General features: G+C 52.0%; 1 protein-coding gene across 1 annotated transcript in view; it reads right to left on the bottom strand.

The window, feature by feature from the left end:
- The window catches only part of MAN1C1 (mannosidase alpha class 1C member 1), a 130,785-nt gene that overhangs the window by 30,347 nt on the left and 78,720 nt on the right, over nt 1-21,718 (bottom strand). The window contains exons 3-4 of the mRNA XM_080657850.1: nt 4,545-4,660; nt 2,306-2,386 (exon numbers count right to left, since the gene is read on the bottom strand). Of these exons, the coding sequence (XP_080513976.1) occupies nt 2,306-2,386; nt 4,545-4,660 (197 nt within the window). The remainder of the gene's footprint in view (nt 1-2,305; nt 2,387-4,544; nt 4,661-21,718) is intronic.

Below are 21,718 nucleotides of genomic sequence, written 5' to 3'. Positions count from 1 at the left end.
TGTTCTGAAGATGTCAATTAGTTCCATCTGATCTAGTGGGGCATTTAGGATTGCTCTTTCCTTGTTGATTTTTTTTTTTTTTTTTTTTTGTCTAGAAGATTTATCCAATGATGTCAATAGGGTATTAAAGTCCCCTACTATGATTGTATTGCTGTCTCTCTCTCCCTTGATATCATCCAGAAGTTTTTTTATGTATTTGGATGCTCCTGTATTGGGTTCATATATGTTTACCAGAGTTATATCCTCTTGTTGTATCCATTCCTTTAGTATTATGAAGTGGCCTTCATTATCTCTTGTTATGGCCTTCACTTTGAGGTCTATTTTGTCAGATATAAGTATCACAACCCCAGCTCACAGGGTCCTTCTAGACATCAAATAAGAGGATGTGTATAGAGAATGTGCTATGTAAACTGTAAAGTGCTATGTCAATGCCACCTGGTGTGGCTGTGGCTGTGCTTGTGGTTCCCATGGGAGGGTCTGTAGTGCTGGCTACCCAGCAGGGAACTCTTCTCCCACAGGTTCCCTCTGAAGCAAAGAAAGGCCTCAGCCCAGGAGCGGGGTGGGGTCTCTTTCACCATTCATTCTGCAAATACTCATGGGAGATTTTAAGAAAGCCTCACTCCACAGGCACCTTCTGTGTGGGAAATGAAGGACTGAGAGGAGGGTGACTCTGGGCCAGGCTGAACGAGGGCCCATGGCAGAGAGGTCACAGGGTGATAAGTTGACTCAAAATAGCCTCAGAGCCTGTGACCTGAGCAAGTGACTTCTAAGTCTCAGATCCTGCACCTGCAAGCCGGTGAAGACATCACTCCATGGGCTGTTTGAGGAACAAGGACATGGTGCACATGCCCCATCTTTGCCACGTGGAGGTGCTGGGGACAGAGGGGACTAGGAAGGCACGGCTGGAAGGTAGGAGCCTGCCTGCTCAGGGACTCGGAGCCACCTGGGCCTCTCCTTGGGCCTTTTAAACGATTTCTAAGTCACAGAAACATCCACATCCTACTGTCTGGTCTGCATTCTGGAAATATAGGCTGACGGTCCCTTCTAGGGAGCCGAGGCCTCAGAACAAGTTCTCAGAATCCCAGACACCTCAGAGCAGTGAGAGAGTGACAGCAGGTCTGGGGAGCACCAGCTCCATCCTGAGCCGCTGGCCCCCACACCAGCCCCCATAAGCCCCCTGAATCACTGCCTCCCCTTCCCTGCATCCACCTCCTCCTCCCACAACCTAGACAGAGGTGGGCAAGGGCCCGTGAAGAACACGAATGCTTTTTCTGCTCCATGTGTCATTTCCTGTCCTGGGGTTTTCAAATGAAATTCAGGCCTTGGGTGGCTCCAAGCCCAGGGCTCCCATCTACAATTATTTGGGGACAAATTGGTACAAGCGGTAATCTCCGCTGAGGAGATTATTTTTGATGGAGAGAGGCCTAAAGCGACTGGAGAGATAAAGCGCATGCCCGCCGCCTCTAAATTCTCGGCTTCAGCCCGTGTGCCTTAAATGAAGTGAAGGGGACCTGACTCTCAGACAGGAAGTGAAGCTGGCCTCACTTCCAAGGCCCCCACAGGCTCAATGACTCATTTCTGGGTGGACAGAGAGGGGGAATGTGAGGAAAGGAAAGAGCCCAGGCCAAAGGACCAGCCCCATTCACAAGACTTGTTGACTCCAGGAGGGATTAGGACCATCCCCGTGGTGGGGCAGGAAGTGAGGCCCAGGGATGGGAAAAGGGACTTGCTGAGGCCACAGGCAGGGGTGGTGTGGGGAGGAGGTCCAGGTTTCTGACTGTGCCCACAGCCCTCTGGAAGGCAGCGCAGTGCACCTGGTATTTACAACATGTGGCTGCTCCATCCCCCCTACACCCCCCGAGACCTGGAGCTGGTGTCTGGCCCAGAAAGGAGGGCAAGGGGTGGTTGTGGAGTATAGAGCAAGACCTAGAGGCCCCTGGGTAGAAATGGCGAAACAATGGTCTTGGCTCCATCCATTCTGCGAACCAGCTCCTGCAATACCAGCCCAGCACTCTGCAAGCCCACACCAAGCCCAGGTATTGCTGCACGCCCTGCAAGGAGCTGCACGGATGGTGAGCAGACCTAGTTGTTGCCCTTAGAGAATTTACTACCATCGGGGCAGCAGAACAGAAGCACCAGACAGAAGAGGTTGCAGGTGGCATCATGGAGGTGGGGGACATGGGTAGCCCTGGGCAAATCCTCTTGGTTCCTTGTCTCCTCATTGGAGAAGTGAGGGGATGGGATGGATGTTCTCCCAATCCCTTTCCGGCCTGGATGGTCCGGGTGCCTGGAAGTACCAACTCACCTCCTCTCCTGTCAAGTAGAAGGCCGAGAGGAGTCCTCCTATGTACCGGATGTTCACCTCAAACAAAGATGCTTCTCCACTCTGCAGGGCAGAAAGAAGGGGCAGGGCAGTGGGGACACTTGTGAGATCCCTGCTGGGCTCTCAGGGGCAGCCAGGCCCTTGAGACCGGTCACACACCACGGTGCCCCATGCCACCCTGCTGATCGGGCTGCACCTGGGCTGGTTCCCGCCCCACTGGATGCAGTGGTGGTTTTGAGAACAAAAGGCACCTACCCGGGCGGCCACTGCACATTTACAACATCCCAAATAAACACTGGGGTTTGGCTTCTTTCCCCAGCCCTTGCCCGAGGCCATCAGAGCAAAGTTCTGCCTGGCTGCTCTCCAAGGAGCTTAAGAGCGCACTTGGGGAGCTGCTGGCTGAAGCTTAGCCTGAGGGGAGGCAATCTTCCTCTAGCCAGGCCACTCGGCTTAGCAGGAAGATGGTGCGACCCTCCTTGAGGTGGCAGGGCAAGAGGAAGGGTCTCAGAGGAGGTTCTGCGGCAGACGGGGCAGGGCCGAGACTGAGAGGGAGGTGCGCCAAGCAGATGCTTGTAGGTAAACAGCAATTTCTTCGCTGGAGCTGGAGCCCTTGGGGCACGCCCAACCTTCCAGAATCATTGTTATTTTCTCTCTGAAATGTTATCTGTAAATCAGGGGTGCTGGGCATCATGCCAAGGACCAGATCTGGGTGAAAATCTGACTGAGCCACTTCCTCGGCTTTGGGACTTTGAACAAGGCATTCAGCCTTCCCTTTCCCGGTGCCTTCACCCCCCGAGGCAGGGCAGAGATGAGAGGCTGAGTGGTGCCGGTGCGGAGCCGCCCAGTGCCAGGAGCGGCTTCAGAAAGGTGCCTGTTGTTGCCTCCCCTCCCCCAGGGCTCTCCTTGGCGCACTTCCCATGTCATGGCCTTTTATTAGGGACAAGAACAATGGTCAACCCTTTATCTGGGAGAGCTTGCCCCTTGACTGAGCACTGGCAAAGCCATACTCTCCGTTAGCCTCACAATGCACGGTGATGCCATCACTCCCATTTTTCAGATGAGAAAGCCAAGGCTCAGAGAGGGGCAGTGCCCATGCCTTGCTTTCTTCCAGGGAAACCCCCTAACCTGCCCCAGCCTGGCTCCTCAGGCAGCTGCCTGATGCCTACTCTCTACCCACCATCTGCAGAGGGACAAGGTGGGTCTATGAAGACCCCTCCCTCCTCTACCTCTGCCTTTCTTCCATTCGATGCAGTAGGAAATGGGGTTCTAAACGCCTCCCCTCACACAGACCATCGGAAGTCATAACAAGCCTCAAAATAATCATGATGGTGATGATGATAACAGCACCACTTACATCTATGTTGGACTTTATGGTTATAAAATGCTTTTTACAGCACCCGTGATAGTTAAGGCTCACAAGCCTGCACGCCAGGCATCATCACTGTTGTTGTTGTGTCATTTCTGAGGCCCAGGGAGGCTGGCCTCCCCCAGGCGCCTGCGAGCCAGGGAAGCACCCCTGCAGCGTTGCTCTCCCAGATTTTCCCATTGCTCTCTCTGCCCGCTCTGTGCTGATACTGGCCTCACTTCTGCCATAAGCTGCAGGAGCTGTCCCCATTCCTTCCAGGACCCCTCATTCATGGAGCCTGATGGATCCCCCCTCCTATCTGTCGCAATTTCTTGCTCCCCAAATCCATCTAAGCAGCCTCTCCCCATGCTGAACAGAGGCCTCCAGGATGGATCGGTTACTTTAATCTGGGCTGGGAGATCAGTGGGGGTGGGGTCTGGTAGTTAAGGGTTTTGTGCCATCTAGACACATTACCACCTCCTCCCCAAGGTTCTGGTCCCTGACCAGGGATGCCTGTGAGGCTGGAAACCAAGAGGGTTCAGACCTAGTCATGGCCTCTCAGCTAGCTCAGGAGGGCAGCACGGGCGGGGGGAGAGGGGGGCGCGGAGGGGGTCCAGCTAAGAGCCGCTCTGAGCAGCTTAGTCACTTCTCCACAGTCACTTCCCCTATTGCTGTTGTGACAGATGCAGCCCTAGAAGGGTCTTCCAGGGTGTGAGCACCGTGCCTGGAGCCCTAGGGAGGGGAAGGCAGGGTCATAGGTGGACTGCTCTGCTGGCAGCCTGGGGCCAGAGCCTCTGTGGGTCTCAGAGATGACAGGGTGGAGCCATGACCTCTCCAGCTGCTTCTGGCCCTAAGATCCCAAGGGCTCTGACTCACCACATTCAGGTGGAAGTTCTCTTCAACCCAGGCCTTGGCCTCCTGGAATTCCTCCTTCAGCTCCATGAGGTAGAGGGTGTCAAGGGAGTCAATGACCGTCGCCCCGCTGAGGCCTCCTGTAGCACAGAAGATGGAAGGCGTGACCCAGGGTCATTCTTACCCTTCCCATCCAGCCACACGAGCCACCGTTCCCCAGTCTCCTCTAAATGCCTGACAGTCTCCAAGGCCAAGGCCAGCTCAGGAACAATCCAGGGAGAATCCAGTACCACCATCCTTGGAAGGCAAGTGCAGGACCCAGTGTCCCCCAGGGGCTGCTCCTCCTCAGGGCAGTAAAGGGCAGGCAGTGGGCAGGGGAGATTGAGTTCATGGGCTGAGCCACTTCCCAGACCTGGGACCACTGATACGTGCCAGCAAGTCCACCATCAGTGCCAGTCGGGCACCTACCACTCTTCTGTGATGCTGGGGGTAAGGATGAACTGACATTTGGCTTACACAGTCTTAACAAACATTCCAGTCCTCTAGCTCTTCAATTCCATCTAAGAAAAAAATATAAAGATTGTTCATAAATATTTACTTAGGAAGGTATTTATTGCAGTGTCATATATAATGGGGGGAACATCCCAGGTCCAACAATACGGGATTAGTTATATAAATTGTGGCTCAAATATAAAAGAGGATATTTGCCCTGGCCAGTGTGGCTCAGTTGGTTGGAGCATTGTCCTGTACACCAAAAGGTGGCGGGGTTCGATTCCAGGTCAGGGCACATACATAGATTGTGGGTTCATTCCCTTGTTGGGGCATGTAAGGGAGGCAACCAATTGGTGTTTATCTCTCTCACATCAATGTTTCTCTCTCTCTAAAAAAATAAAAACATTTTTTAAAAGTAGACTGTAAAAACAAATTAAAGGCAGAGTATAATTTCTTTATTGTATGTCAAATGTGCATGTGTCTGCACAGAACTGTCTGGCAGGACAAGATTCCGTGATCAGTCCCAGAGCTGGCATTACAGGCTTTCTGATTTCTTCAACCATGAATTATTTTTATAATGAGAAATTTATTTCCATTTAAAAAAAAAAGGAAAGAAAGTTTGGCCAAAGAAACCACACAAATCCACAAACCAAAGATTCTCATAGTGATGCTTGCTCTGGGCAGTGAGTACACTCGCATGAGCTATGAGGCTGGCCCTTGCCATCGGGACTTCAATCTTGTCCTGGAATAAAGGCTGAGGAAAATGTGCAAAAATGAACTTTCCAGACCACAAACTAGAGAGAAGATGAGGAAGACCTCCCCATGTGGCACAACCAGAGACTGAAGAGTAGAGGACTGTGAAGGAGGAAGGGAGGGTAAAAGGGCTTCCAGGAAGAGGTGGCGGCGGCCTCCCATCAACTCCTTACTACTATAGTCATTGCAGTCAGCAGCCATTTCCTTTGGGGACCAGAGGGTAGCTTATGAGAAGTAATTGTTCCTTCAATGCCCTCCTTGCAAGGGGCTCACATCACTGAGAAGAGCAGGCTCGGCCTTCCCAGGGGAACTCCAGAGCTCGCTGACAGCGCTGAGCCCCACCTGAGTCTCCAGCCGTCTTTGTGGGCACTTCTGCATTCAGTTAGCACCTAATCTCCTTAGTTAGCGTTCCCTAACTACTCACTTGTGTTGACTTTGCAGGCAGAGAATCCTTCTGAAACTCAAACACCTAACCACCTCCCGAGGCAGGTGGTAAAGGGCATCGCCTGGAAAATGTCCGGAGGGAGATCAGGGAGAAGTTGGCAGAAAGATAAGGCTGGAGGTTAAAGAATCCATTTCCAGAAGGGAGGATTTGCAAGGAAGAGAGGAAGGAAGGGAGGGCTGGGGAAGAGAGGGCCTTCCCAATCCGGAGTCACCTGGGAGGGCTTTGAGCTGAATTTCTAGAATGTCAACCCCTCCTATACTGAAGGATTTTGTAGGAAAACATACCCAAAGCCAAACGAAGTCGAGCCTTTTCTGATTTATCCCAGTTGCTTCCCCTGTAGGTGTCAAAGGCAAAACCTGGTTCCTGGGAACTCTTTGCCCTCCTGAGGTGCTCAGGCACGGACACTGATGAGACACACCTGGACGGTCAGAGACACGCCCAGGCCACAGAGGCCGGCTATTACACCACGGAGCCTTAGACCGATTTAAGGGCCTGAAGGGATTTTCGAGATCCTGCTGCCCAACCCCTTCATGTCATAGATGAGGGCCACAGAGCAGGGCTGGGATGGCCCAAAATGAGACTTTAGACCAAGGGAGGAGTGGAGCCCCAGCGCCCCCTCGAGTGTGATGTGTTTTTCATGACAAGGATGCCTTTCAGCTCCCTGTGAAAACAATATCAGATCTGACTGCTGGCCCTGCCCCACCCTTGCAGGGGCAGGAGGCTGCTCTGAGCAGGAAGGCTTGGAGAGAAACCCACACTGTGTGCTGTGCATTCTTCAAGGTCAAGGGAGAGGTGGCCCAGAATATCTGATTTCCGATTCTTGCCCTGGGCTGCCTAGTGTTCTCACCCCATGGGACCTGCTTCCCCTGGGCTGAGCCTGAGCCCAGAGGCCCCGGCCCTTGGCTGGGCCAGGAAGGCGGCCAGGACTCCTCATGACCAGCTCTCATTCCCAAACCCTCTAGAGGCATCGGCTGAGAAGGCAGCTTGCTAAGAGATTTGTTGGCAAGATTCTGCCCCTGCTCTCAGGTTCCTGAATCCTTCTTTTGGTAGATCTCTCACCCTCACACCCACCTACCACACAGCTGGGCTGTGGGCCAGCAAGGCACTTATTGGAAAGCCTTTCATTCCAGGCCAGAGGTTACTCAGCGGCCAGGCTGGGCAGGAAAGAAGGCCCTACCCTGAAGTCAACTCTATTTGTACCTGTGGCAGCCTGGGCAGCTTCCCGAGGGGGAAAGACACATGCCCACTCAGTAAGGAGGCCCATGATTTATATGCAAAGAACCAACAGGGCACAAAGGTCAGGCAGCCAGCTTGGACTGGGCCTAAGCCTGGGGCGGGTTCCGGGTTGGCTCACTCCCCAAACTCCAGCTCTGAACACTTGCTGCTCACAAAAGACCCCTTCCTCATCCCCTCCCTGCCAGAGCAGGAGGAAGTGAGGGTCTTAAAAGAACATAGCTCTGGGTTCAAATTTCAGATCAGGCCAGCAACACATCTGTTCTAAATGTCCAAGTTCTCATCTGTAAATGAAGTTGGACCACTGGGCTAGGGTACTGGGGACACACTGCAGGTTCCTGAGCCTGGATAAGTGCATCATATACACCTGATAAGGACATCTGTATGTGCCTGGCACAGAGCAAGTACTTGACAAATCAGTTCCTTGGTTATTTCTGTGGTCCCTTAGCTCATCTTGAAACCTTGGTCTAACCAGGGAGATGTAGGTTCAAAACGGCTCCATCACATACTAGCTTTGTACCTCTCTGAGCCTCATGTGCCTCATCTGCAAATGGGATGACAGTGGGACCTGCCTCATAAGGCTGCAGGGAGGGTTAAATGGAGGCAGTGGATAGAAAGTACCCAAGATGTTGGGTCCATGTGAGCTTAACCTGTAAATAGGAGTGTGGTCCTCCTTCCCTCCAACTGGCCCTGGGCAGCTCCTACACAAAGTCCTCTGGGGTCACGGTGGCCTGTGGCACTCCTGCATTTCTGGCCTCTCCCGCACCCTGCAGGGCAGTCTGGTCTTAAGACTGCAATTTGCAAAAACCCTTGGCCCAACTTAGAGGAAAAGAGTGACATGGGACCGACCTGTGTCTACTGCTGAGGTCATCACCACTCCTGACCTGGGTGTGCAACTGCCTGGGTATCTTCCTACCTCTGGGACCCCCTCCCTTTTCTTCCAATTCACCCTGTACATTGTTGCCTGACCTGTCTTCCTAAAACCAGATCCCACTGTGTCCCTCCACAGCTCAGGAACCTGTGATGGCTTCCCAGTAACCATGCAATAAGGAGGTGAAACCTTTTGGGTCTGACTCCAAAAGATCTGGCTAATCTCATCTGCCATCAAGCTCTGCTTCCTGGATACATACTGCAAGCTCCTGCCTCCATACCTTTGTACGTATGGTCTCCTCTGCCCAGAAAGCTTCTCTGTGCATCTGGGCATACTCAATGCCCACACATTCCTCAAAGTTCGTCTCCTCCTGGCAACCTTCCCTGATCCTACCCAGCCAACCTCCTCCCACCCTGCACTGTGGGGCTTTGTCTCTTTGAGGCCAAACGTTCTCATGGCCTCTCTTGCACCTCTTCTCCTCCTTGTCTCCAAGCAACCCCAAAGGTTAGAGTCCCCAACATAAATGGGCCACCCACCATTCTCTGTGACACTTCTACAAATTGCTAGGGATTGCCTGCCCACTCCACCTTCTCCTGTGGTAATCTAGAGCCCACCCCTGGCCCATGAAGCCATTGTGATCTCCACCCCATGGTCCACACGGAGTCTCAGCCTCCCTGACTCTCCTCCATGTTCCTTGGGCCCTCTGGGGCCATACTGGATGCCCCCAAGCTGTCTACCCCCTTCTCCCCCATTCTTATCACACTGTAAATGAATCGCCGATTTACTTGTCCCTGCTCCTCTCTAATAGCAGGAGCTCTAGCCTGCATCAGAGTCATCTCCAAGCTCAAGAAACATCTGAGAGTGAAAGTGAGGCACAACATCTGAGGCATAACGCTTGCTCTCTGCTGGATCTTGGTCTTCAGGGCACCACTCTTCCTCCTGCTCCTCTTTCGAACACTGTGACTGCTTCTTTGCAGCTGCCTTTGCTGGTTCTTCCTCATCTCTAAACCTTTAAAGACTGGGGTGCCCAGGGCTCTGTTTGGGCCTTTTCTCTTATCTATCCTCCTTCATTCCCTTAGTGAGTCACAGCTTAAATTCCCTCCACATGTTAATGAACTTAGCTTTAAATTTCCTGCCAGGACCTTGTCCCTGAACCCAGACTCACCTATCCAACAACTCCCCTCCCACATTTCCATGTGGAGCTCCACAGGCATCTCATTCAACTTCTCTGAAAGCAAGTCCTGCTCCTCCCTCCCAACCTGCTCCGCAGTCTTCCCACCTCGGTTAATGCCAACCCCCTTCTCCCAAGAGCTGTGGCTCCAACCCCCACATCCTGGCTCTATCTTCACCATTTCCAGACTCCACCCACTTCTCACCTCCTCCTGCTACCACCTTTGAAAATGCAAGTCATAACATGCGACTCCTCTGTTCAAAATCCTCTTATGGCTTTGTTTTCCTCCAGTCACATGTTGCTCCTGAAACCCTCCTGAAGCCTGCTCCCTCCCTAGGCCTTGGCTTGAAAGAGCACCCCCTTGATCTCCCCTACCCTCTTTCTTCTTCCTCAGCCCCTTTATCCAGGGATGGTACACATGGATCTGCTTTCCTGTTTGCTGACAGCACATGCTGCTGGGGGCGGGGAGGGGGGGGGCGGGGAGGGGAGCTCTGCTGTCCATTGCTGTCCTCCTCCGCCCAGAACCCCTTCCAGCCCATCACAGGGGCCCGATAAGTATTTGGGAATGCAGGGTCCGCTCCCCCTGGGGGAGGCATCAAGGGGGCAGTGGCCCACTCACATCTCCCAGTGCATGGTCCCCAGAGGCATTAAAGGTAAACATGTCCACTGAACGAACTGAGCCCACTGTCCAGGGCCGCTTCCCTGTCTGCTCGGCACCACTGCCCTGTGCAAAGCCATTGGTGTGTGTGTGTCAGCTCTACAGGGACCGGCCCAGCTCCTGGAGTTTCCTCTCTGAGGGCCGCCTGGCCAGGAACCACCCTGCCCTTCTGGGCTGTGGTTCGTCCTCTCCTGGTTCTGTCATATTAACGACAATGGTGGTTTTTTTGGATGTGATTTTATATTAGCAAAGATAAATGGCTCAGGCTGGGCAACATAAGCTCCAGGAAGAACATTTAGAAGAAAAAAACCACCCAAGGCGTAGCCTATTACCACAGTATCCCCAGAGCCATATACTAATGGTTGCATTTAACTTGATGATATAATCCACAGAGACTTCTTAATCTGTAGAGAAACAACACAACTGTTTTTCTCTGCTTCCAAAGATGGGAAATACATCCCATCCCACAAGAGTAACTCCTCCCAGGGCTCCCCTCCCTGAGCCTGGGTGACCTGTGGGACTACCTGGAACAACAGAATAGAGCAGAGGATCATGTGCTACTTTCCAGGCACAGACCTTAAGAAACTGGTAGCTTCCACTTTCTCTTGGAATGCCAGCTCTTGGAAACAGCCACCATACTGCAGGGAAGCCCAAGGTAGCCACAGAAGAGAACATAGGGAGAGGCCAGGTGTATGGTTTTTTGACTGACAGTCTATTTGAGCTCTGAGCCAACAGCCAGCATCAGTTCCAGACATGTGCGTGAAAAAGGTTCCAGCTGTCAGTTTCTAAGCCCTTCCTCTAAGCCCCCAGCCTCAGCCCTTCCAGCCGAGGGCCCATACATGGCGATGGAGAAATAAGCTGTCCCTGTTGAGTCCTTTCTGAATGCCTGATGTGCTGAATCTGTGAACATAACAAACTAAGTGTTCTGAGCCACTAAGATTGGGAGTACTTTGTTATGCAGCAGTAGCAACTGGAATGTTCTGCCACGTGGGTTTCTAGGAAGATTAATTAAAGTGATAGTCCCACTACCTCAAAGTACATTGTTTAAAACCACATCATCTGCCCTAACCGGTTTGGCTCAGTGGATAGAGCGTCGGCCTGCGGACTGAAGGGTCCCAGGTTCGATTCCGGTCAAGGGCATGTACCTTGGTTGCGGGCACATCCCCAGTAGGGGGTGTGCAGGAGGCAGCTGATCGATGTCTCTCTCTCATCGATGTTTCTAACTCTCTATCCCTCTCCCTTCCTCTCTGTAAAAAATCAATAAAAATATATTTAAAAAATTAAAAAAAAAATTAAAACCACATCACCTTACTAGTATATGGTGAGGTCTTCTGGCTGCATGAAAGTCATGTAGGGTTTAGGACCTCTCCATTTCTATCAGGTCTGGTTTTTGTGTTGTTTTTTTCCCCTCCAGTAGGAATTTTTCTTGAATCCTCCCATAATGGCTATTTGCTGGGTCACAAAGTTGTGTTCAGAGGCTGTTTCCAGGCAAAGGTTTCTTGGAGCCTCTGGAAGGACTAACGATATTTTTTAAGGAACTATTTCTTGAACCCAACAGAATGCTTTTACTAGAGGCTGATTAATAAAAGACGATCAGATCTGACTATGTCACTGCCCTTTTTAAAAGCTGCCAATGCCCCTGTTCTCCAAGTTCAAAGTCCTGGCCACAGAAGCAGGATGCCTGTGGTCTAGGCTTTGCCAACCTCTCAGACCCCGCCTCTCCACTGCTCTCTCTGCATGCCATGCTCTACCCACATCAGATCACTAGCAGCTCCCCAAAAGCTCTGGAGTGTCTGCTGACACGGGTCCCTAGACCTGCATGCCTTCCTTTTACGAGATAGCTTGATAAACAACTACTCATCGTTTTGGCGTTGGCTCGAATGTTGAGTCCCCGAGCCACCGAGCAAACCTAACCACCCCTCCTTTGCAAGCTCGACCTGCTCTGCTGCAGGTGCTTCCGCCCCAGTGCTGCTTGTCCCTGTGCTGACATGCCTGTGAGTCCGGGGGCAGGGACGGTACCTGGCTCTCCCCAGGGCCCCAGCATCCATCCCCAGGCCAGGCACAGAGAAGATGGGAACAAATAACTGTTGAATGAATGACTGGCTAGTGGCAATGCCTACAGTGCTTTCCTAAGGATCTCCAAATACTTTTTACAGGGCCTCATGGCCTCGAAGAAAACACGCCACGGGCAGCAGTGGTCAGCTTTCCAAGGAAAACACTGTTGGAGGGACAAGATGGGCGGCCGCAGACATCAGGGCCCTGGTGGAACTAATAGCTTCCTCCAGCCTTCCCAAACAGATGCCACTCGGCTGCCACGGCCGGCTGGAGAATGCCTGCTGGGGTCGACGGCTGGATGAGGTTCACTGTGACGAAAGGCCGGACATGGTTCATTGAACCAGTCTACTGAACAGGCCTCCATTGGAAATAAGGGTCTGTTTTTTAAATGTTAATGTTTTATTTGTTTGTTGTTAAATAAAAGCTGAGGGTGCTGTCGGCCCTGGAAACTTGTATTTAAAAACTCCCTCTGACAGTGCTGTGGATCAAGCTCTGACGGCTTTTATCTCAGAACATCTCAGAGAAGACAAGGCAGACAGAAACTGGAGCCCAGAATGCTGCAGTGATTCTCCCAAGTTTCACAGAGGCTCAGCCGCTCAGGGCAGAGCTGTAACCAGATACCACCTTCCGGACCACTCGACCTTGCCTTGCGACATGCTTCTGATCCCAGCTTCCTCCCTTCCCAGCTGAGTGAACCTGTCCAACTGACTTGACCCTTCTGGGCCTCAGAAAATGGGACAATGAGGTCTTCTTTTTAGAACGATGTGGCCAGTTCAGACAAATGTATACAAAGAGCATTTAGCAGGTACTCAATATAAGAGAATTTGATATACCCAGCACACAGTAGGTGCTCAAAGCATGGGGCTGTTATCATAAGACTCAGTTCCAGTCGAGGAAGCCACACCAGGGATGGCAAAGCTAGGACCCTTTGCAGATCAATCGTTGCTCAGCAGGAAGGACGACACAGCCTTTGTGCCAGGCAGGCAGGAAGTGTGGGCTGTCAGGAAGGCACTGGCATTTTTAATACTCTTCCTGCCTCAATGGGGAGAAGAGCCAGAGCCAGAGCCCTGAGCTGCTCACCCCAAGAGACACTAAGACACAATGGCTACTCTCGGCAGCTCCTCAGGGCAGACCTAGAGTCACTCCATGCTCTGGCTTCTACCTGTAAATCAGGTGATTGCTTGCTCAGTACTCTGCACCTCCATGGGAGGGGTAAACAGCCCTGTCCCATCAACCTCGCTCTCGCCCATGTAACTTGCTTTGGCCTCCTGTTGTTGGGGCATTAAACTCTGCCTGACTCTAGGCTTGGCCATGAGACCTGCCAATGGGATTAGTGGACATGCCCCTGCTGTGCTCCTGCTCTTTGTCATGAGAAGGTCAGTCTCAGGTGGCCACTGGTCCAGGATGGATGAGAGACAGGTGGAGCAGACCTGGGTTCCGCTGAGCGGAGCCTAGATAACCCAAACTCCAGCTTCTGCCGCTGGACAAATGAGAAATAAATGCTCACTGTTGTCTGCCACTCACTGTGAGGTAATTTGTTACACGAGTTATTTTGGAAACAGCTGACTAATATAATAAGCCCTTCTAGCCCTATTTCTTAATAGTCTTTTCATGTTTTTTCATACTCCAGCTAGAAAATGGATTCTATGTGGTCCACTCTTCCTAGCCATTCAGCCCTTTACTCAAGCTGTTCCCTTTGCTTCCAATGCCCTTCTCTAACCCAACATGTCCCCACCAAGTCCCAAGCCACACATGGATGTTAAGTCCTAGAGAAAAGGCTGCTTCTTCTAGGACTATGCAGACATCTCTGATCCTCCCGGTGGACCTGAGGTCTTCTTCCTCTGAAGTCTATGAAAAGAACTGCTTTCCAACTTTGAATAGAGTAACCTGGGTCATTCCTGCAGTTTCTCAAGTCTGTCCCAGGCAGCGAGTGTCTGCAGGCTGAGTCTAAGCCTGGTCACTCCAAGCTGGCACAGGCCCTGAGGAGTCGGGGTGTCACTGCGACCTGCTGACTGAGGGCTGGGCAGCCTCCTCCCACTGCCTCAGACCCAGGCAAGGAGGCCTCCCTGAGAGCCAGTGCCCCTTGCCAGAGGCTGCTCCTTGTGGCGTGAGGTGCCGGGGGCAGAGATCAACCCCAAGATCCTGGCCCAGGGCAGACGGCCCACAAAGGTTTGCTGGTGGGATGTGGAACTCTCCTAAACGCCAGTCCCTACCCCTTTCCATCACAGGCTAATAGAAGTAATCGCGGTTAGCCAAAAACATTTTTGAGTGCTAGAGCACAGTGGGGCATGGCAGTCCTGGTCTCCACCCTCAGAGAGCTGCTGGGAGAGAGACACCAATCAGGCGCCACACAGATGACATCTGGCGACAAAGTAATGTGTGTGATAAAGGAAAGTGAGCAAGCAGCAGGGTGGCAGGAGGGTGGGGGTGGCAGCACTGCCTCCCGAAGGAAGCACAGGAGGAAAGGGGATGGGAGCATGTCAGGTGGAATGCACAGCAAACAGAACAGCCTGAGGTGGGGAAGTCTCGCTGTGTGTGTGTGGAGCAGAGAGGTCACGGGCAGTGAGAAAGCGGGAAGGCAGTGGGCGGTGAGGAGGAGGGGCCGGGCCACACAGGCCTTGGGGCTGTGGGGATGGCCTAGAAACTGGTTCTGACCGGTGTTTTGAAATGGTCCTCCTGCGGCTGTGTGAAGAGAGGACCCCATGTGGGGTCCTTCAGGGAGCCATTGATCCGGGTTGCTGAGTGCCCACTAGTCACTTACGGAGGGAAGGAGGGAGCAGGGAGCACTTGGGCCTGTCACTGAGACCCCTTGAAGGTAGCTGTTTACCACTTAGGGAACAAGATGAATTAACCCAGAGCACAGGGCAGCACAGAGCAACACCGGGCAGTTGCCTCATCTCGGCCTCATCAAGGGAGATGCCAGCTGTCCTCTGACAGCACCGGGGCAACCCAGGCCCGCAGGCACAGGGCCACAACGCCATCTTGGGTATACATTGCGGCCACACAGAGTTATGCATTGATCATGGCAAAGTTAGCCTGTGGGCCAGAGCCAAGAGGCGCAGATGCGTGGCTCTGATGATAAGATGAATGATGATTATTGGAAAGGGGAAAAGAAAGGAAATCAAAGAGGCCCTATTCAACCCAAGAAACAAAGAGATGGCAGAGGCAGTGCTGGGAGAACCTGGTACAGAATGGAGCCCCAGCAGAGGGTCCTTCCAGGCACTGAGATGGCTGAGCTGCAAAGCATGGGACAGCAGAAAGGGCTGAGCCCTGGAGCCACACTTTCTAGCTACCTCAGTTTCCTCATCTGTACAATGGGAGCAACAACACCTCCACCTTGCAGAACTATCTTGAGGCTCAGAGAGCACACAGTGTGTGTAAACACGGGCGCAGCAGCTGCCCCACGGCAGGCCTCAGCAATGGCGATCAGCGTGTGGAGGCAGACACCGTGCTGCTGAGCGCCCACAGGCAGCACCTCTTTTAAAGCCCAACAGCCCTGTGAGGAGGGTGCTCAGTGCCCGTGTTTTACAGATGCAGAAACTGAGGCTTCGAGAGGTTGTATAAATTTCTCAAGGCTGTTGAATGCGGAAGCCAGAATTCAACTCCGCTGTCTGCTTCGGAGGCTCTGCGTTTCATTACTGTCACATCCTGCTCCTATGCAATATCTGAGAACTTGGCCCGGTTCAGAGGGTTCGCGAGGATCCCAGGGAGGTGCCCACAGCCACAAGACCCCCAGGCCATCTCCTCAGGGCCTGGCAGTACCTCCTACCCGTGGGCTGGGCAATGGTCCTCAGTAGCAGGCACTGCATGAGAAGAGGTGAGTGTCTCTTCCTGCAGGAACCCTGCCCATGATATACTTAGACCAGCCTGGCACATATTCTCCTGAGAGAGATTTTTATTTCCTACAGAAAATGGGGCAGGAACTTATTTTGGAGTCAGGTAGACATAGTGTAAAATCTTACATTGGCTATTCCTAGCTGTGTGACCTTTGGTTAGCTATCTCACCCATGTGAGCCTTAACATCCTCATCTGTGAAATGGGGATAATGTCAGAGGATGCATATTATTAGAGAGACTGGCACTAGAAGGTGCACAGTAAAGGTGTGTTTTGTTTTTTTTCCTTTAAATGTAAATGGGCTTCTGGGGTGCCTGTGAGTCACCTTTTATTCAATTTAATTTGACTTCTTTTAGAGGCAGCAGTAAGAGTGGTTCTGGTCAAAATGTTCGCGTCCTGGCTTTGCGTATTGCCAGCTGTGTGACCACGACTAACCGCTCTGAGCCGTAGGTGAGGGCAGCTTGGATGAGGCACAGAGTCTGGCAGAAAGGAGGAGCAGGAGGTGGAGGGTCTGTGCATGGGTGAGCAGGGAGAAGCCCCTACCCGACTTGTCATGCCCACCCAGTCCTCGGCCCCTGGTGGGACAGCCCTAGCATGCTTCCTGGGTGAGAACTGCCTCTGTTTTAGATCTCGGGGCCAAAGCAATTCACAAATGCAGCAAACATGTCACAGCCCAGGAGACAGCTCTCTCTGCTTCAGAGAAAACACTGTTCAATTTCCTGAAGATGGAGCCCCAGGAGCCTTTCAAGGTTTTCCCAGCGAGAGCAGTTCTCGGAACTCAGGAGGCGCCGCCCTCACGCGACTGAACAATTAAAGCCCAAGTATTTGTCATTCTCAGCAAAGGTTTGCGAGGATGACTGAGAAAATGAAAAAAGATCTGATTTTGGCGGCGCAGTGTTCAGAAATTTATGGTAATCCATTTCTGTCAATCCAGGAAGGCACTGCTCAAATCATTAAAAAGCCATCGTACTTAATCATGCTCAGGGAAGGCTGGTCCATGCCTCTTAGATCATTTTCAAATCGTTTCAGGTTAACTTTCAAAACCTGACAGGCAAGCAGGAGGGGATTATGACAGATGATAATCTGAGGAATTTCTGATTCTGGTTCTCAGGAAGGTGAGGGATTTATTTGAGAGAAAATCTCCACCCAGGCCTTGGCTTGGCGGTGGTGGGGGTGGTGGGGGTGGTGGGGGTGGTGGGGAGGAGGAGTCCAGGATGGATCAGCTGTGACTTCTGCCCTCAAGGAGTCTGCAGCTGCTTTCTTGGAAAAACAGCAAATTCATAGCAAACTATTCAGTGAACGAGTAGTTATGATGAATTGTGGCAGGTGCTGATAAAAGGCAGAAGTTTGCCCAGTGGTTAAGTCTCAGCTGTGAGCATACAGACCTGGGTTTGGAATTTGTCTTTCACTCACTAGCTGTGTGACCTTACAAGTTTCTATAGCTCAGAGACTCATCTATAAAATGGGATGCCCATCTCAGAGGCTTGGAAGGTTACGAATGAGTTAATTCTTATGAAGCCTTTCAGGCACTGCCTGGTACATACCAAGTTCTCATTCAGTGCTGGCTGAGCAGCTAACACTGCTGAAGGAGGCCCTATAGATAGCCCTATAGATCAGGAAGGATGAGGAGGAGTCTGCAGGGGTAGAGCTGGAGGGAGGACATTCCAGCAAAGGCCCAGTGGGGAGACTTTGGTCAGGGAGGAGGAGCACAAGGTACGTGGGAAGGGGAATGCTGCAAGCTAAGCTGGAGTCCTGTGAAGGTCTGTGGATGCCGGGCTAAGTAGTTTGGGCCTTACTGAGCGGGCACTGGGGAGCCATGGGGGTGTGTTAGCAGGGCCAGGCCCATGAACAGCTGTTCATGGATCAGGAGCTAATTAAGGGGCAAGGAGAAGGCTGTGGAGAAGGTGGAGAAGGCTGGGACGGTGTGTGATCCAGGCTCCTCAAAGGGTTAGGGACTCCTGTGTCTTCTTCCAGGTCTCAGTCCACGTTGGGGTTTATTGACTTTTAAATGACTGCCGCCCATCAAACTCTGATCCAAGGTCCCCAGCCCTGTTTGAGGAGAATACCCTTTACGATGGCCAACAACGCACATGCTCCCCTTCCTCAGAGCACAGCCGTTGTGGGGAACTGCTGCCCAGTCGGGAACTGCATGTCACCCCCTTTGCATTTAGGGGGGGCCCTATGACCAAGTTCTGGCCAGTGGAATGTGGGCATGAGTTACATACACCGCTTGAGGCCTGGTCCATTAGCACCAGCTGGGGGTCCTCCAAGGCTGAGACAACCTTGAGAGTCATAATCTGAAGAAGATGGAGCCTCCGTCACTCTGGGTCCCTGAGTGACCGTGAGGAGCAGACTCCCTCTTCCTCCAACTGGACTTTACATGAGCAAGAAAGAAATGTCTGTGTTCTCAACCCCCTGAGATCTCTGGGGTTATCTGTTACAGCAGCTAGCATTACCTTAAATAAATACACCCACTAAATGGAATGACCTTCGGCATGTTATTTCACCTCTCTGAGCCTCAGCTTCTCTACTGCATATTTTTGTGAAGGCCCCAAACGACAAATGTGAGCGATGCTTTGCAAGCCGGGAAGTACTACAGAGGTGCCATTCATAGAAGTGTTATTGGCCTGGGTCTCTCCGAGAGCTTGAAGGAGGGGGACTTTGCCCAGCCACTCCTGAGGCAGGGGAGTGCAGCCCAGGCTTGGAGAAACAAGGGGTTGAGATCCCCCAGCAGATTCTGACCCAACCTGGGATGCTCACTCCAGGCTGAAGTTCCACCCCTCCGCAGAGATGCCTTCCATATAGCTGAGTCCCCTGGTGGAGTCGGCCCAGCCTCCCTGGTAACTTGTTCCAGCCCCTCACAACTCATTACCAGGAAACTGCATGCCCTGCCAGGAAGAGGCATGCCTGATTCTTCAGACATGTCAGGTAGACACTGTTATCAAAACCTTCTCCTGTCTCTGCACAGCCCCCACATTCTCTGCTCTGGTGCCCTCCTGCCAGGCCTGTTGCTCAGGGCACATACTTACTGCCTTTGGAGATTCGAGAACCTTGTGTGGTTGAGTGTTCTGTCAGACAGTCTGGTGGGGAGTAGGGGCTCTGGATGGAAGCCTGTATGGGTGGCGAGGCTCACCATGCACTCCACTCCTAAGGCTCACCACTGCAGTCCCAGCCTAGGACTGGTGTGAGACCCTGCAGGAAGGAATACAGGAGCGAGGCCTGAGCAATGTGTGATATGCTGAGCTGGATCTGGCCTTGGGCAACTTTAACAGGATCCTGGTCATTACATGTCCTTTTGCTGGGGTTTTCCTTTTCCATGTCTTGAGGGCAGGGGATGGAGAATGCCCCATCCCCAGCCTCTTAAGCCTGAAGTCAGGGGCAAGGCCACATCATTCTGTATACCTGGCCCCACTGCCCGCTTCTTGGGCGAGCAGGTGCAGACACTGGCCTCCCTCCCGTGCTCCCTCACCTTTGCCCACTGCCCTGCTTGCCAGCTCCAGCTAGGAGCTTTGAGGAGCTCTCAAATCACCTGACAGAGTGAAACCATCAACACCCTGAACCAGACTCTATGAAGCCACAACAACGACAAAAAGCATCCATTGCTACAGTCTTTTCACACACAATAATGCACGTGTTTGATTCTTATACACACCCAAGGGGTGCCATCACCCTTATTTCACCGAGGAGGAAACTGGGGCTCATAGAGATTAAATTACTGGTGCCCAAGGTCACCCAGCAAGTCCACTAGGCAGTAATTTGAGCCAGGTTCAGCAGGCCCCATAACAATCATCCCACATGCCTTGCCATCTACTAAATTGAGCACTTTATTTTTAATCCTCATAACAACTCTACAGCATAGCAAATTCTATTATATCCATTTCCAGATGACAAAACTGAGGTTCAGAGAGGTTAAGCAACTTGTCCAAGGTTACACAGCAAGTAAGCAGGAACCAATGTAGGAAAAGAGACTATAAGATCCTATTAAGTGAAAAAGCAGGCTATAAAACTGCACACATGCAGGTCAGAACTCCATTAAAACCATGAGTATGCACAGATCAGATGGGTGGGATATGGTAGACAGTGGTGTGTGTCTCAGAGTGAGGCAGGGCCTGGCAACATGGTAGCTCCTAGTCTCTCCTGGCTGAATTTTCCTTTGTAAGGATGGCTGGGCATTCCAGTGAATAGGAACCAAGTGGGTGCAGGTGTGGTGGCTCAACAACCTTTTTTGGCCAAGGTGGCAGCAGGTCCTCCTGCCCTCTACCCAGGTGCAAGAGCCACCTGGGCAGGTAACCTCTCCACCCCACCACATTCCAGATAGGCTTCAGTATCAGGCAGAGATCAAAGCAAACCAGCGACCACTCCTCTGGGATGCATGGCTTTAGAAAAAGTGAACGCTTGCAGGAGAGGGGCTGAAGCAGCAGCTACAACCCAAGCAGTGTTAGAGAGGCCCCGTGTCTGCAGTCCCCGCATCACAGACACCAAGACCAAGGAGCTGGTCTCCAATTACCCTCTAAAAGGCACTTTGTGATCTAGCCCCTGCCCACCTGGGCAGCTCATTACCCACGTTTCATTTCAGGTTACAGTCACACTCATTCAACACAGCATACCAAGCCTTTGCCCAGGCTGCCCGTCTGCCCAGAATGCCCTCCCTTCCCCTGCCCTCCTATTATTCTTCATCTCTAGAGGGCACATCTGTTGTTCTAATTGCCTTGAATCCATCCTCCACCTTTCAGATTGTTTAGAGCCTCCCTTAAATGTCAAATATCTTAAACTTCTGTTAAACACTTTAAAAGGCAAAGTGCATACTTGCTGTGTAACCTTGGACAAGTTGCTTAACCTCTTTGAACCTCAGTTCTTTTATCTGGAAATGGAGATAATATAATTTGCTATGCTGTAAAGTGTTTTGAAGATTAAGAATAAAATGCTCAGTTTAGTGGATGGCATGTAGGATGCCCTAAACAAGTGACCATGATTGTTATGGGGCCTGCTGAACCTGGCTCAGATTACTGTCTAGTGGACTAAGAAGGGAAGAGAGGAACTGAAAAGTGTGATGGGATGGCCCAAGGACACACTGCACACCAGCTCTAGAGGCCTCGGGATGACCTTAGAGGCCCCGGGCAGCCTTGCTCCAGCTCGCCTCTAACAGCTCCTGGGCCCTCGCAGCGCCGTGCCCTTGCACATGCTGTGCCCTCTACCTGAATGCAGTCTGCTCTTCTCTGCATGGGAAGCTCCAGCTCATCCTTCCAGACCCAGTTTGATAAAGCTCCAGAGGTAGAGTCAGAGGCTCCTTCCTTTGTGTTCCAGCACTCTATATCTCTCAACTACACGTGGATCCTTCCCTCTAGGAGAAGAACTCTTTGGGGGCAAGGGACATGGCTATCTCACCTTTGCATCTCCGGCAGCAGCCCAGAACTGGCCTAGAAATGGCTTATGAGTGAATGAATGAGCCTCATGCTAAGATCCCAGGATGCCTAACTCCCCACTCCCTGCTGGGCCTTCCCTCTCCAGTCAGGAGAGGAACAAACTGTGCCTTTGTCTCCAGACTACATTGGTATTGACCAGAGTTGGGTTTTAATGGTGCTTGGACAAAGGGCAGCGCCTACGTTCATTTTCCTTGGCTAATTACATTTCCCAATTGAAACGCTTCTCTCTGGGCTGATGTTAAAGACATGATTAGTTTCTAGAA

This window comes from Plecotus auritus (assembly GCF_963455305.1).
Source record: "Plecotus auritus genome assembly, chromosome: 2".
NCBI classification, from domain to species: domain Eukaryota; kingdom Metazoa; phylum Chordata; class Mammalia; order Chiroptera; family Vespertilionidae; genus Plecotus; species Plecotus auritus.
Note: the sequence above shows the minus strand (reverse complement) of the source record. Positions and strands in the feature narration are given on the sequence as shown.